The sequence below is a fragment of the Chaetodon auriga genome, chromosome 13 (genome assembly GCF_051107435.1).
Source record: "Chaetodon auriga isolate fChaAug3 chromosome 13, fChaAug3.hap1, whole genome shotgun sequence".
Classification (NCBI taxonomy): domain Eukaryota; kingdom Metazoa; phylum Chordata; class Actinopteri; order Chaetodontiformes; family Chaetodontidae; genus Chaetodon; species Chaetodon auriga.
Window position 1 is genome coordinate 15,659,470 of NC_135086.1, and position 13,819 is coordinate 15,673,288.

The 13,819-nt window shown below is 43.9% G+C and overlaps 2 protein-coding genes across 2 annotated transcripts; both read left to right on the forward strand.

Annotated features, from left to right (window-relative positions):
* Positions 1-476: 476 nt before the first annotated feature.
* Positions 477-12,423, forward strand: gpr156 (G protein-coupled receptor 156). The gene is made up of 10 exons (XM_076747185.1): positions 477-669; positions 3,159-3,311; positions 6,525-6,652; positions 6,753-6,885; positions 6,970-7,080; positions 7,550-7,675; positions 7,898-7,993; positions 8,324-8,560; positions 9,201-9,359; positions 9,975-12,423. The coding sequence occupies exons 2-10, from the start codon at positions 3,195-3,197 to the stop codon at positions 11,322-11,324; spliced, it is 2,457 nt and encodes an 818-aa protein (XP_076603300.1). The 5' UTR covers positions 477-669; positions 3,159-3,194; the 3' UTR covers positions 11,325-12,423.
* On the forward strand, positions 4,588-6,261 carry LOC143330764 (E3 ubiquitin-protein ligase TRIM11-like). Its single transcript, XM_076747524.1, has one exon. The coding sequence runs from the start codon at positions 4,588-4,590 to the stop codon at positions 6,259-6,261; it is 1,674 nt and encodes a 557-aa protein (XP_076603639.1).
* Positions 12,424-13,819: the final 1,396 nt, after the last annotated feature.

The following is a 13,819-nucleotide window of genomic DNA, read 5'->3' on the forward strand; positions in this document are numbered from 1 at the left end:
ACTGCAGTCAGGCAGAAGCTTTTTTTGTTGTCTTTTGATGTACCATCCCCTGGTGCAGGCCTGCTTTTGAAAGACAAAATACAGAAGATGTGTGTTTCTCTTTCCACTCAAACAAGTGCTGTTATTCACTGTATTTATTTGCTCTGTGGGCACAGAGTGTGCCGCCCTGTCCCATATGCCACCCAGTCCCCTGGGCCTCCTGCAACATGTTGCACCAACACTGTCACAACTCTCCTGCACCACATGGGTCACATCAGGCTCTGAAACCCATTTGTTGGGCAGTTGGAGCTGGAAATTTCACAAAGAGGGAGAGAGAGAGAGAGAGCGAGAGAGAGAGAGAGAGAGAGAGAGAGAGAGCACCCATTAGCACACCTCCTAGTGCTGACACACACGCGCCTCCCTCCTCCTTCAGCGCGTAAATGACGCTCTGGCACTCTGCTGTACTTTCCTTGAGTGACAGGATCTACTCGGGCTGTGGGTAGTTTGGCTGACGGATTAAGTCGTGGGATTCCTCACAAGTCTGCAGCTATGGCACCTTTGTAGCTATGTTAGATAACACACTATCGAGTCATTTCTGTTCAAGTTTTACTGTAGCGTTTCTGAGTCTTGCGCCATGGAGCCTGGAGCGGGACGAGGCGATGGGATCCTCCACGCGCTTTGGAAACCGAGGTTTGCTCTTGTCCATTTTTTTTTCTTTTACTGTTTCTTTTCTTTTCTCCTTCACTGGTCTGGTCTTAGTTTCTTCTGAAGCGGTCTGACTGGCACGTGTGCTGTTTTACCATGCAGCTGCGTTGATGCAGCCACATCTGTTTCACCAAACAGGGTCGCTTAAATCAATCCGCTGCTGATTGGGACCCCACATTTATACAGATTTCACCTAACGTTCATTTTAATGCTTCAGAATGTTACTAAGATTACAATATAAGACTGAGATCCTCTCTTGTAATAGTTCTGTAAGTACTCCTATGTTTCCTCTCAGGGGTCTTTTCTGATTAGTGAACAATTACTTTCATTTCCATATCACCATCCTCGCTGCCAGGTGTCGTCAGGTGTTTTGTTTGAAACAGTCACATGGTTGTATCCCTACACTGACAAATTGGGGTGACTAATTGTAGACTGCAGAACCAGTCTGTAAAATGCACCATGTGAAATGACGTGCGCCGGGCCTGCGGCGGGATTTCATCGCCAGTAATTGCATTCTAACTCAGCTTAAAGAATAAACTTATAAACGGATTACTGGCTGAGGAGGAATGTTTCAATATTGGCCCCTGAACCGGGTCTTACATCTGGCAGCCTGTGGTTACACAGCGCTAATCTTAAAAGAGAAACAGAGAGATTGACAGCACAATGAATGAGCTTTAGGCCTACTCCACTTTTTTTTTTTTTCCCTTAAGTTTTATGTTAAACGCCATGTAAAAATATTGTCTCTCTGAGCACAGACACAGTCAGAAATTGTTGAAATATTCCACATAGCTGTAATAAATAGAATAAAGAAAAATAGGATTTAAAGAGAAGCTGAAGAACAAATGAGCAAGTGAAAGCTAAGATGCACACAGGTTAGGCCCGCCCCACATTTAAGTAGGCTAAGACATCCAAGGCCACAGGTAGCTCAGGTATTACTTGTGGTTTAGCCTTCAGGACTTCAAAAGACACTCCTCATGACTATTCTGAACTGTCAAAACATGTCCATAAAACCCAGCTCAGCCCGGGGAAGGGCCCTGTTCTCGCTGCTTGCACAGTGACCCCCACGGCTGGATGTTGGCCGCCCTTTGTTGACCTCTGCAGGGTGGCGGGTTTCGTCCCAAACTGAAACCTATGGAGGTGGGATTTTTGAAAAACGGGCGGAAATGCCTCTCTCTGCCGGCTTTTCCTGCAGGAAGCAGCAGAACTGTGATCTAAACTTGGAAAGTGACGAAAGGATATGCACAGGAACTCCAGACATTTCCCAGATATACTGCTCAGTGGGCTTCATTGTTCTGTTGACACCAGTACTTTCTGAAAATGGGTCACTGTGGGCTTCACTTAATAGCTCACATTTAGGAGATCTTTCAAGTATCTCATGTTGGGTGGATTACCATGCAATTTTTATTCCAATAGCGAAATTGGTTTACTTTTTTAACAGCTTTCCCACACTGCTCTAATTCATTCAACTAACCCAGAGCCTCACTGGTATCTTAGTCATTGCACAGACAATGACAAGACATGTGTCTAATAACACGCCACTCACATAAACACTCACCTGTCTGCCGGTTTCTATCGATACAAGTGGTCTTACATTATCTCAGCAACATGAAGCTGAGTCACTGCAGCATTTACAGCTCAGAGTATCAGGTGATACCATACAGCATAATTAAACTGCAACATGTCAGTGCAACGCGGGTAGACTCATAAAAATGCCTGTGGCAACAGTGACAAACAGTCGTTTGGTGATATTCTCCACAGTTTACGTAGATGCATTAGATAAGCGGACTGATTGGAGATGATGTGGCCCTTGGTGAAGGTGCAAATAATAGCTTTGGTACATTGCAACTGTGGCATTTTCTTTAATTTTGCACTGTTTTCCGCTTTGCGCACAGATGTGTGTCGCAGAAGAGTGTGATCCTGTGCTGAGTGGTTTACCTCAGTGATGACGCAGTGCTAGTGGAAACTGAGGATAAGCAGAAACACACAGACTTCCTCTCACACAGGCAGGATCCTGGCCTCTCAGTTTGTTTTGTGGTGGTAAATAATTGATGCCTTATTTTGGTGTTTTGGCTTGAGCATAGTTTTATCCTAACCTTAGTGTCTGTTGGTTGTATTTGTGTTATGATCTAAAGGTTTAATCTTGGTGTAATATATCAGTGTGGTGCAAAATCACATCTATGCTCCCATCACCCCTGCTCTGAGAGGTCTCTGTCAGAGCACCACACTGTGGCGGCTACAAGTTTTACAACTTCTGAGTGAATTATAGACAGAGGCAGAATAAAATGGGTTGCCCTCTGCTTTGGAGCTCAGCGGCTGCTCTCATTTCTGAGGTATATAAAGGAGCAGTGAAAATGGTAGAAACAAACAGCGATGAATACGTGATGGGTTTGTCCTCTGTATGACTGCAGGTTGATTTCCAAAGAGTTAATTTTTGTCTCTCATTGTATCTGTCATATCACCTGTTTGTTCCACAGGATGTGCGCGTGAAACTGGACAGACTGGGGTCAGTCATGGAGCCTGAGCTGAACTGCAGCTCCCAGTGTGATTCCCCACTCTGCTTCATCCACTCAGGAGTCAACAGGCAGGAGGGTCTCGACATTCTGCAGAGACTATGTGGTCTCAGCACGGTAATCACATACAAACACACACACATGCAGATACTCAAAATATGCAAATCCAACATTAGTATATAAATATAGTGCACATATCTTAAGTATGCTTTCTTTCAGTTGTCAGTCTGGTTGAACCATTGTACAGCATTTTGTTCCCTGTGTTATTTGCAAACCCTTCATGCAAAATAATATCTCTCTCTCTGTCCTATATATGTATATGTGTGTGTGTACGTATAGTATATCAATATGCACACACACACACACACACACACACACACACACACACACATATATATATATGCAGCTCCACAGAGTGCTGACATATATCCAGGCTTTTACGTGCACACTTGTTGTTATTTTTGGCCCTCCAAAAGGTTAAAGGGTAAAAATATATCCCATGTAGTCCACATCTAGATGGAAACATTTAAACTGAGTATGTAGTGTTTTATTTCGCCAGTATCTGTAACAAATTAATGACACAAGGCTGAATTACATGCAAAATAAGTTTCATTTTCAAAAGACTTTTAATGTTATCTGTTGCAGTTTTCACTTATATGCCACCAAAAAACATCCACACAAATAAAATAGGTGTTTTATTTACCACTGAAGAAGTCAGCTCAGTAGTAGAGATCTGGACACTGATGGACTACTGAAGCCACGTTTAGTATCGTCTCGGTCTCTGGTGCCTTTAAGAGAAGAGTGAGCGGAGCCCAGCAACATGAGGCGGGCACTAATGTGACTTTCCAAATAGAAACTGAAGTAGCAGAAACACTGTGTCAGGGAACTCAAACACTCTCCCACGGGCTCCTTTCCTCTCTGTGTTACTCAACATAGACGTGAGGTGAGTTATGCTTTTGATTTCTTTCATGCTCCATGATGTTAATTTATGCATGCATCGGTCTAACTGTGCAGACGTCATCTTCGCCTAAGGGCAAAGAAACAGTGAGTGGCGCTGTGGTTGCTGTCTTCTGGTAATTGATATGTGACGAGATTGTGTTTTAATGTACTGTTTTATTTTATTTTAATGTCAGAAAAAATCCTTTTCATTATTATATGTTGAACTCAGTAGACATAACAGCTGTTCAGCTAAAACGAAATATTGCTTGCAATGAAATGTAACACCATGCATTTGTTACTATTTGTGGACATAGACAGCTCACCAGGCACAACTGTTTCTCAACCTAATAATACAGTGGAAAGAAAAAAAAAAGGGGGGGGTCTGGTGCAGGGACTGCAGCCAACTCATTCCATAAAATCCCACCTGCTTTTCTTTCTGGATGTGTTCCCAGATATGGCTGCAGCTGGCAGTGTGCTGTCTGAGGAGCAGCTTCTTTGCCCCATCTGTCTGGATTTGTTCAACCAACCGGTCTCCACTCCTTGTGGGCACAACTTCTGCAGGGGCTGCATACAAGAATACTGGCAGAGCGCTAATCTGTCACAGTGCCCCATGTGCATGCAGAAGTTCTACAGGAGGCCCGAGCTCAAAGTCAACACCTTCATATGCGAGTTGGCTTCTCTGTTCAAGAAGTCATTGGAAAATAAAGACGAAAATGAAGCCAGGACTGTTGACCAGTATTCCGGCCGTAAAGGGGAGGTTTCATGTGATGTGTGTGTTGGTAAAAGAGTCAAGGCTCTTAAATCCTGCCTGGAGTGTTTGGCTTCCTTCTGTGAGACTCACCTGGAGCCCCATCATGTTCTAGGCACTTTCAGGACACACCACCTGATCAACCCCCTGATAAACATGCAAGACAGAGTGTGTAAGACGCACGAAAAACTGCTGGAGCTGTTCTGCAACACTGACCAGACGTTTGTGTGCCAGACCTGCATTACGAAAGAACACAATGCTCATCACACTGTGCCTCTAGAGGATAAGAGCAGAGACAAGAGAGCTCAGATTGTAAAGATAAACGCAGAGGTGGAAGAAATGATCAACAGCCGACTGCAGAAAATCAGAGAAATCAATCAAACCCTTCAACTCAGCAGAGGAAACACAGAAAGAGAGATTGAGGAGAGTTTGCAAGTCTTCAACAAACTGCTCCATTTAGTCCAGAGAGGCCACGCTGAGGTGGTGGAGGTGATTGGTGCAAAGCAGAGGCAAGTTGAAAGCAGAGCCAGCAGACTTATTGTGAAGCTGGAGCAGGAGATCGATGAGCTGAGGCAGAGAAATGCGGAGCTTGAGCAGCTCTCACACACCAAAGATGACCTCTACCTTCTCCGGACCTTCCCAGCTTCCTCCACACTGCCAGCCGGCAAAGACAAGTGTGACACCTGTGTAGAGAGTGCTGTATATGTGGGCACAGTGAGGAGAGCAATCAGGAGAGCAGCATTTCAGCTGGAGGAGACAGTAAAGGCTGAGGTGAAGAGGCTATGTGAGACTGAATTTCACAGGGCTCAGCAGTTTGCTGTGGATGTGACTCTGGACCCTGATACAGCTCATCCCAAACTGGTGCTGTCTGAAAACAAAAAACAGGTCCATCATGGCGACGTAGCGCTGAACCTCCCGGACAACCCAGAGAGATTCTACCCCGGTGTCAGCGTTTTGGGAAAGGAGGGTTTCTCCTCTGGCAGGTTCTACTATGAGGTCCAGGTGAAAGGGAAGACTGAGTGGGATATTGGAGTTGGGCTTGAATCTGTCAACAGAAAAGGAGGGAATATACTAAACCCTGAAAGAGGCTACTGGGCTCTGGGGATGAGAAAGGAGAAGAGCTACTGGGCCCTCAGCAGCACTCCTGTCTGTGTGCCGCTGGACGAGAAGCCCCAGAGAGTCGGGGTGTATGTGGATGTGGAGTGGGGGCAGGTGTCTTTTTACAATGTGGACACTGGGTCTCATATCTACTCATTCTCTGGATACTCATTCAATGAAAGACTTTTCCCCTACTTTAACCCCCGGCGTAATCATTGTGGGGTCAACTCTGCTCCTCTGATCATCTCGCCCGTCAATGGCCAAAGTCTTCCTGTTTCTTGAATGCGTCCAACTATTTTATCATTTCTCATTTTCCGATAAAAGTGTGCATAAAAGCAAAGTTTGATTTTTGTTGTTTGCCTTAATAAAGTTTGTTTACTTATCTGAATCCTGTGTACTTCTTTTTGTTGCTTTTACACCTATCATGCACAAAACCGAGACTTTGGGACCCAAAAGCAATAATCAAACTGCACATTTGTGTGAGCTACATCAGCACTATTTTAGGCTCGATTTAAAGAGGTTTGCATGTGCATGTGTGTGTACAGGTGACAGTGGAGCACCCAAGGCGGACTCTGTCCCCCGTGTTAACTGCTGTGGTGTGGACGCTGCTCTCCTGTGGCATCCTGCTGGCTCTCTGCTTCCTCCTCTTCACCCTGCGCTTCAAAAATAACAGGTAGACCACGAAGTGAAACACATGAATAAACATGAAAGAGCTTTCTGCAGAAACGAACTGATCAGTTGTGTGTGTGTTTTTGCATGTGTTGTATTATCAGGATAGTGAAGATGTCCAGTCCCAACCTGAATGTCCTGACTCTCTTTGGAAGTGTCCTCACCTACAGCAGTGGCTTCCTATTTGCCATTGATGAGCGAACACACTCAAAAGGAGCGTCTACAGCTGTGCTACAAGTAAGACCCACAGTCTGCCTCAATCCTCCAGTGTATTGTTGGATAAGTCACTGTTGGATAACTCTGCAGTGCTCTCTCCCACAGGCCCGGATGTGGACTCTTTGTGTCGGCAGTACCCTGGTGTTTGGCCCAATTTTGGGGAAGACATGGAGACTGTACAGAGTGTTCACCCAGCGAGTGCCCGACAAGAGAGTGGTAGGCATGCTCCACCGGCCTCATGGTGTCCCTGTGCATTACAACATTCACAGCCTTCTATTGAGTTTATGTTTGAAATCCAGTCGCTCCAAGATGCATTAATCACACTCTAAATGGGTTTTCAGAGGCTAGTTTTACGTTGTCTGTTGCTTTAATAGTTAGCAAGATATCTTGAAATAATGTCAGCAGAGTTCAGTAGAAGTTTAAGCTACAGGCCAGTCATCAGTTTTCTTACCACTGCAGATTGTAGAGGGTTGTTAAGCCATGGTTTGTGCTTTCTGGGAGCTTTTTAGTTTTAGCATTCTATAACTTTCCTTTTCTGTATCACTTCCAAAAGAGAATTAAAGTATGCTGCAAGTGGCATCTGGCGAGTGTAATGCAGAGGCTCCCAGATTGAAAATGCTGTGTAAGGACTAAATTGGTTTTCTAACTGTGTGACACTGACGTGATTGGCGACTTTCTGTCTCAGATCATCCGAGACATCCAGCTGATGGGCATGGTGGCTCTGTTGATCCTGGTGGACATGCTGCTTCTCACCATCTGGAACCTCACAGACCCCGTCAGGTGTTCACGGTCTGTCGCTGCAGCTGTCAAGGTAGAATTTAACGGGGATGGATTAAAGCATGTTTTAAAACAAGTTAAGATTTTGTTTTGTTGGATTACAGAACAGCATTCTGAGGATTATGACACACATGAAATTGCAAGAGAGTTTGATTTTGTGACTGCAAACTCACAAACTCCATCCTCTTACCTTAATGTAATTAAGTATAGATGTTTGCGGTGGTTTAAACTCACTGATGTGATTTTCTTCATCGAGGTGGTGGAGAGAGATGTTTCCTACTCCTTGACCCAGCTGGACACATGTGCCTCTCTGTACTCAGATCTGTGGGTCATCATCATTGCTGTTCAGAAGGTCAGTCATTTCTGTTTTATTGAAATCGCACTTGCGCTTTTTTCAATCAGGGTTATAAGTAATTTCACTTTCATGAAAACATGTAAAGCTTTAAAAACAATTTGCAGACACAAATCTATCTTTTGCCTTCTGCTGGTACAAAATGCAGCAGCTCTGCATTCAACAAATGGTAAAAGACAAGATCATATCGGCCTTGTTTTTCAGTCTCTCTTCACTGGTAAACAGTAGGTTTAGTTTAGCCCCCAGTTATATTGGTGAAATGTTGCTCTCCTCCTAAATCTGAATTTTCTTTGTCCTTTGTCTTTGTTTTGTCCCTGAATTTCTCTGTAGGGTTGCCTTCTCCTCTATGGGACTTATCTAGCTGGGCTGACCAGCAATGTCAGCCACCCTCCAGTCAACCAGTCTCCCACCATTCTAACAGTCGTCACTTTGGTCACCCTGTCCTCTGCCGTGGCTGTTCCTGTGTCCATCTTCCTGCAGGCCTGGCCCAACCTGGTCTACAGCACTGTGGCTGGAGCCATTTTCATCTGCACACTGGCTACCAACTGCATGCTGTTTGTGCCTCAGGTGAGAATTAAACAGCTCCAGATACACAAACAAGATGCATGAAAAAAAGTATTTCTAAAGCAGAAACCACCATAAGGAGGGGATTTTATTTTTGAGTCAGAACTGTCATCTCATCATAGGATAGCATGTCTGGAAACCAGCATTAAAAGCAGACAGTCAGTCAGTCAGTCAGACAGGCAGAAACTGTAGATACACAGACGTATGACAGACAGATGAATGAATGACGGATGCTTGTTTGACTTTTTCTTTTTCTTTTGACAAAACTAGTAAACTCTAGGAATGACTCTGGTGCCCACACCTCCATTTTCCATATGCTTGTCAGTTTGCCATGTCTGTCAGTGGAGTGACTCACACAGAAGGTGTTCATGAGTCAAAATTACGTAGGCTGTTGCGAACAGGTTTATGACTCTCAAAGTGTCTGGCGGTGGGTTTATGTTACAATAAAGGAATGCATCTCCACTGGAAAGGAAGGAAATATTTGAAGAGTGAGCAAAATGCTCAAACACACCTGGTCAAAAGGTCCACTATCAAATAGTCCTGTTAACATTTACTACTAGTGTATGTTAGGTATCCCTCGGTGAAACTTAGTGAAATGTACATTTCTTTACTCCTCTAAAATATCACAATCACCCCCATGCAGCTGACCCAGTGGCGGCAGTTTGAAGAGGATCAGAACAATCCAAGTCAGATGGCCAAGTATTTCAGCAGCCCCAGTAAGAGCCAGCCCTCAGTGTACAGCCAGGATGAGATCTACTACCTGCTTGGGGAGAACAACTCCATGAAAAAACTCCTTAATGAGGTACTGCATTGTTTTTTTTTCCGCAAAATATACAATTCGATAAGAAGATCTATTAGAATATTAATATGATTCCACAGAACTCAGGTCATCAACTTTCTCATAATGATACACATTTGTGTTCTGATGTATTGGCAGTGATACCCTTCTATTCCCAGTGATACCTGCATATAGAAAGCATAGTCAACAGTAACAGAGCTTCTTTTCCTACTTTTAGCCTTCTGCTAACAGCTTTTTTTATGAATTGAAGATTAGCATGTGCGTGAGCGAGATTAAAAAATGATGAATATGCTTTAGGTATGTTTTTAAAACTAAGTCTTTGACACCATCATTTTGTTCATCAAATTATAATATTATGGCATCAGTGGACTGAACTACAAATGGTTCCCTCTTACTAATGGGAAAAGATTTAGGAATGTAAAATAGACTTTTGATAAGGTGCAATTTGTTTGTGGTGTTCCACAAGGGTCCATACTTGGACCCCCTTTTTTTTTTTTTATATGAATTACTTGGTCAGAAGGCAGCATGTGACTGGTGTATGCAAACCTTTTTTGAGACTTACATTTTCTCTGTGCATCTCAAAATGTTTAAGCTTCTGTTTGCTGTGGCCATTTTCAGAAGAACGCTGTGATCGACAGTCTGCAGGAGCAGGTGAGCAACGCCAAGGATAAACTCCTGCGACTCATGTCAGCCAGCCAGTCCCCAGAGGACCAGGACATGGACTCCTCCAACACCAACCTCAACTCCTCCTCCACTCAGACCATGGAGCTCCAGTCTGACGGCCCGTCTTCATCTTCTTCTCTACCTCAGAGAGACACTGAATCCCGGCTCTCACAACCACACGTCTCCCCTCACCATGCTGCTGCTGTGGTTTCATCATCTGCTGTTACACCGTCCTCTGAACCTTCTGCTTCTCCAAACTCCCCAAACCCTGTTGCTGCTTCCTCTCCTCTCCCTAGTGAAAGCTATGCAGGTGAAAACCAGAGAGCTGTCTGTACCACTGGCCCTACAGGCAGAGACACAACTGAGTTCAGAACAGGGGAGGATCTCAAACAGCCCTTGTCCCTCCAGTCCCCTGGCTTACTCAGAACAGCAGAAGAGACAGTTCACTTTGTCAATTCCCTACAATCCTGTAGTCAGAGAGGCCTAACATCCTATCTGGGACAAAGTGTCAGACCGACTGGTTTTGTTAGTAGCGAGCAGTTGCAGGAGATCCTCCAGGAACTGAGTGTGGATGCAGTCATGGAAACCACACTTCGATCTCCCGGTCAGCTGTCCAGACCGACCTCTCAGCTAAAATTTCCCGAAGCCTCCGCACTTTCCCCTCTGTCCCTTCGAACACCACGCTCCCCTCATCCACCTGTTCTCTTCCGCTACCCCAGCATCTCGCCTTATGCGATGAGGAAACGTCGACCACCCTTTCACTCCTCCAGAAGAGGTTTGGCCTGCTTCTACACAGGTTCAGAGGCTGCTGGTTGTGGGAGGATAAAGGACAACTGTGGGCACCAAAATCCATGCAAGCACCCTGATGGGGTCACTGTGGATGGTACCATCCTGCAGGTTCACAACCCAGACCTCGAGCTGGAGGAGGAGGAGGAGGATGTGGAAGGGAATGAAGTTAAAAGAAAATGTCGAAGGTGTGCTTCAAGGACCCACAGATGTTCAGTCTTGCCCTGTGCAGAACGAAATCACATAGCTCCACCTGATGTGGAAGCGGGTGGTGATAATGAGCAGCACCGTAGACACATTAGAGACTCCTGTGGGTCCTGGGACTCTGATTCCAGCAGCTCAACAGACTACTGTTACTACCACCGTCCATACTGTGACTCCTGTCTGCAGCGAGGCTCTCTGCTGTCCTCAGACAGCTCCTCAGACTCCTCTGACAGCGAGTACGAAGGCTACACGAGCCTGTACCGCTCCCCACACCCTGTGGTATTCAAAGAAGACATCAAACCCACCTTTGTATGAGCACAGGTTTACTGCACTTTACATGTTCATCCATTTCCACCTCATGTGTACAAAATTAGCGTTGAGGATAAAGCAGACATGAAGTTCATTGTGCATAAAGCTAACGTGCCTCTAGAATGGGAGGTAATTTGACTGTAGCTTTCAACAGGAATGTCTTTTGCATTCTGTATGAAAAGAGTGTTGATGTTCTTGAATCTTGCACCGTGGGACAAAGTGGTTCCTTCACTCATGACACCATTAGGATTCAGATCAAAAGCACAATGCTGTTTCCTTTTTGATATTACTTATGGCATTATTTGCATATTTATGCTGTCATATAGAAACACATTCCAGAAATGTCAGTCAGGCATTCAGAGTTACAAGTAAAAAACCCAGAAAGCAAAATTTACAGAACAATTAAAATGTGCATTGTACTGCGCAAATGCTGTATTTATTATAATATTTATTGGTAGATGTTTTGGTGTACAATATTACATTCTGTGTCATTTTTATTGTCTTACACTGTCAAACACATTCCTTAAAATGTTACTCTTCCATTTTATCGTATGTCTGCATTTTGTTGTTTGAGTTTTGCTTTACTTATCAAACCTCCTGCATTGTCTTAACAATGCTCTACATTCATTGTCAGATGCTTCCAGTTTGTAGCTGGTTTACAAGACTCCACGCCCACATTGTCAAGCAATTTATGAAAGCAGGTCACTGTTATCACTTTTATTACACTTTTCTTCTTTATACAATTTTTTCTGCAGTATTATTGTCCTGATTTGTTAAGAGCATTCACTGTGCAAAGGTCATATTTTTGTGGGTGAGAGTGCCCTGCCGCACTTTGATTTTCTAACCCTCACTGCACCAAACTCCACATAATTTCATGTTTGTTCTGTATCTGCTCCTGTTTTAAACTACAGAGAACTACGAAGTACCACAGCACGAACAGCCAAACAGAAAGTGCATAAGCCACTGGTTTGATGTAGGCCTGGATTAACCTGCTAGGGGGCCACGAGGAAAAATTGAGCCCCTACTAAGCCCCTGCACTCATCATTTTATTTTGCCCAGAGTCCCACAAACCAACCAGTATGTCTATGCTTGCACACAACCCTGCCCAAGGTTTAGTCTGTATGTATTGTTATGATTTGGGATACTCAGCATGTAAACGTAATGCTAACTGAAATATTAAAAGCAGATTTTTACACAAAACCCCTCCTTTGTACTACAAATCCTCAAGTTTAGGTAATGGAGTCACCTTCAGTTCTTTCAGTTCTTATACTTCAGTGGTGCATAATGCATTATAATGGGGCAGTTGCCCGGCTGGTAATCCAGCCTTGACTTGATGTTAAATACAGTAATAAACCTGACCTTCATTTGCTTTTCCATGCTAAAAGCAACATCTTCCTACACGTCATGTGACTTTAATCTTGACCAGAACAGATGAGAGAGTTGAAAAGATTCAGGAGTTTTCATGATATGGCTGCAACTCTGACAAAACCAGAGTACCCCACCCCCACCCCCACCCTTTTTTTTTTTTATATCTCTCTTTCCCATCTTGGCCTCCCCCTCTCCTTCCCTCCTTCCCTCTGTCTCCACTCTGTCTCTCTGTATTTCTTTCCTCCGCTAATGGGAGACTGTGTGTTTGCCGGGGGAGGTGTTGCTATATGAAGGGAAAAACAGCGTCTCACATTACTTATGCTCTGCTGCCTGTTTTTGAGATGCTACTGCTCTCTATTCTACATATGGACCACTGAAGGGCAGCCTGGGAGAAATTCCCTTTAATATAGAGCACAACAGAGTATAAATAAACTACACAAAAGACAGAATACCAGCATCCCAAGGCTGGAGGAAAGACTCTCCTGCCAAGCTCAGATGAGTGACCTGCATTCTGCTCACGATGAGGAATACTGACGTATTGAGGAATTTTGAAATAAAAATAGCTGTCAATCAATCACGCATGCATATCTTTTTCAAAATAACACACTAGTCCACAAACATTTATTACAAAATGAGGGAGATAAGTTCTGACAGGCCTCACCTCAAGTGGCTTTAGGTCACTGGAGAAGCATTAAAGATGCCACTTTGATATAAGTCATTTTTTATAATGGATGTATGAATTGTAAGGAATGGCTTTATTAATGGTTAATAAATCATTTACTAAGACTTTGTTGTTCAGTTAAACAGATTTGGGTTGCCAGACTGTAGAAAAATTCCTTTGGACTGTATTATGTAATTGACCCGTATACAACAAAGGGTAACAGATGTCGACCAAAGTTAATTTATGAACAACTTTGCTATTAACTACAGCTGCCAAGAGGAGTTTTTTTTGGCAACTCAAAATGTGTTCTTATTAACAGCTTACAACTGATCTGTCATCATGAGTAAAGGTTCGAAGTTCAGCTTTATTGACACACTAAACAGGCACAGACAGTGAAATGCCATTGTACGGCCTTCCATATGATAGAGGTTAAATAACAATAAATAAACAAAATAAGTAATAAAATATAACA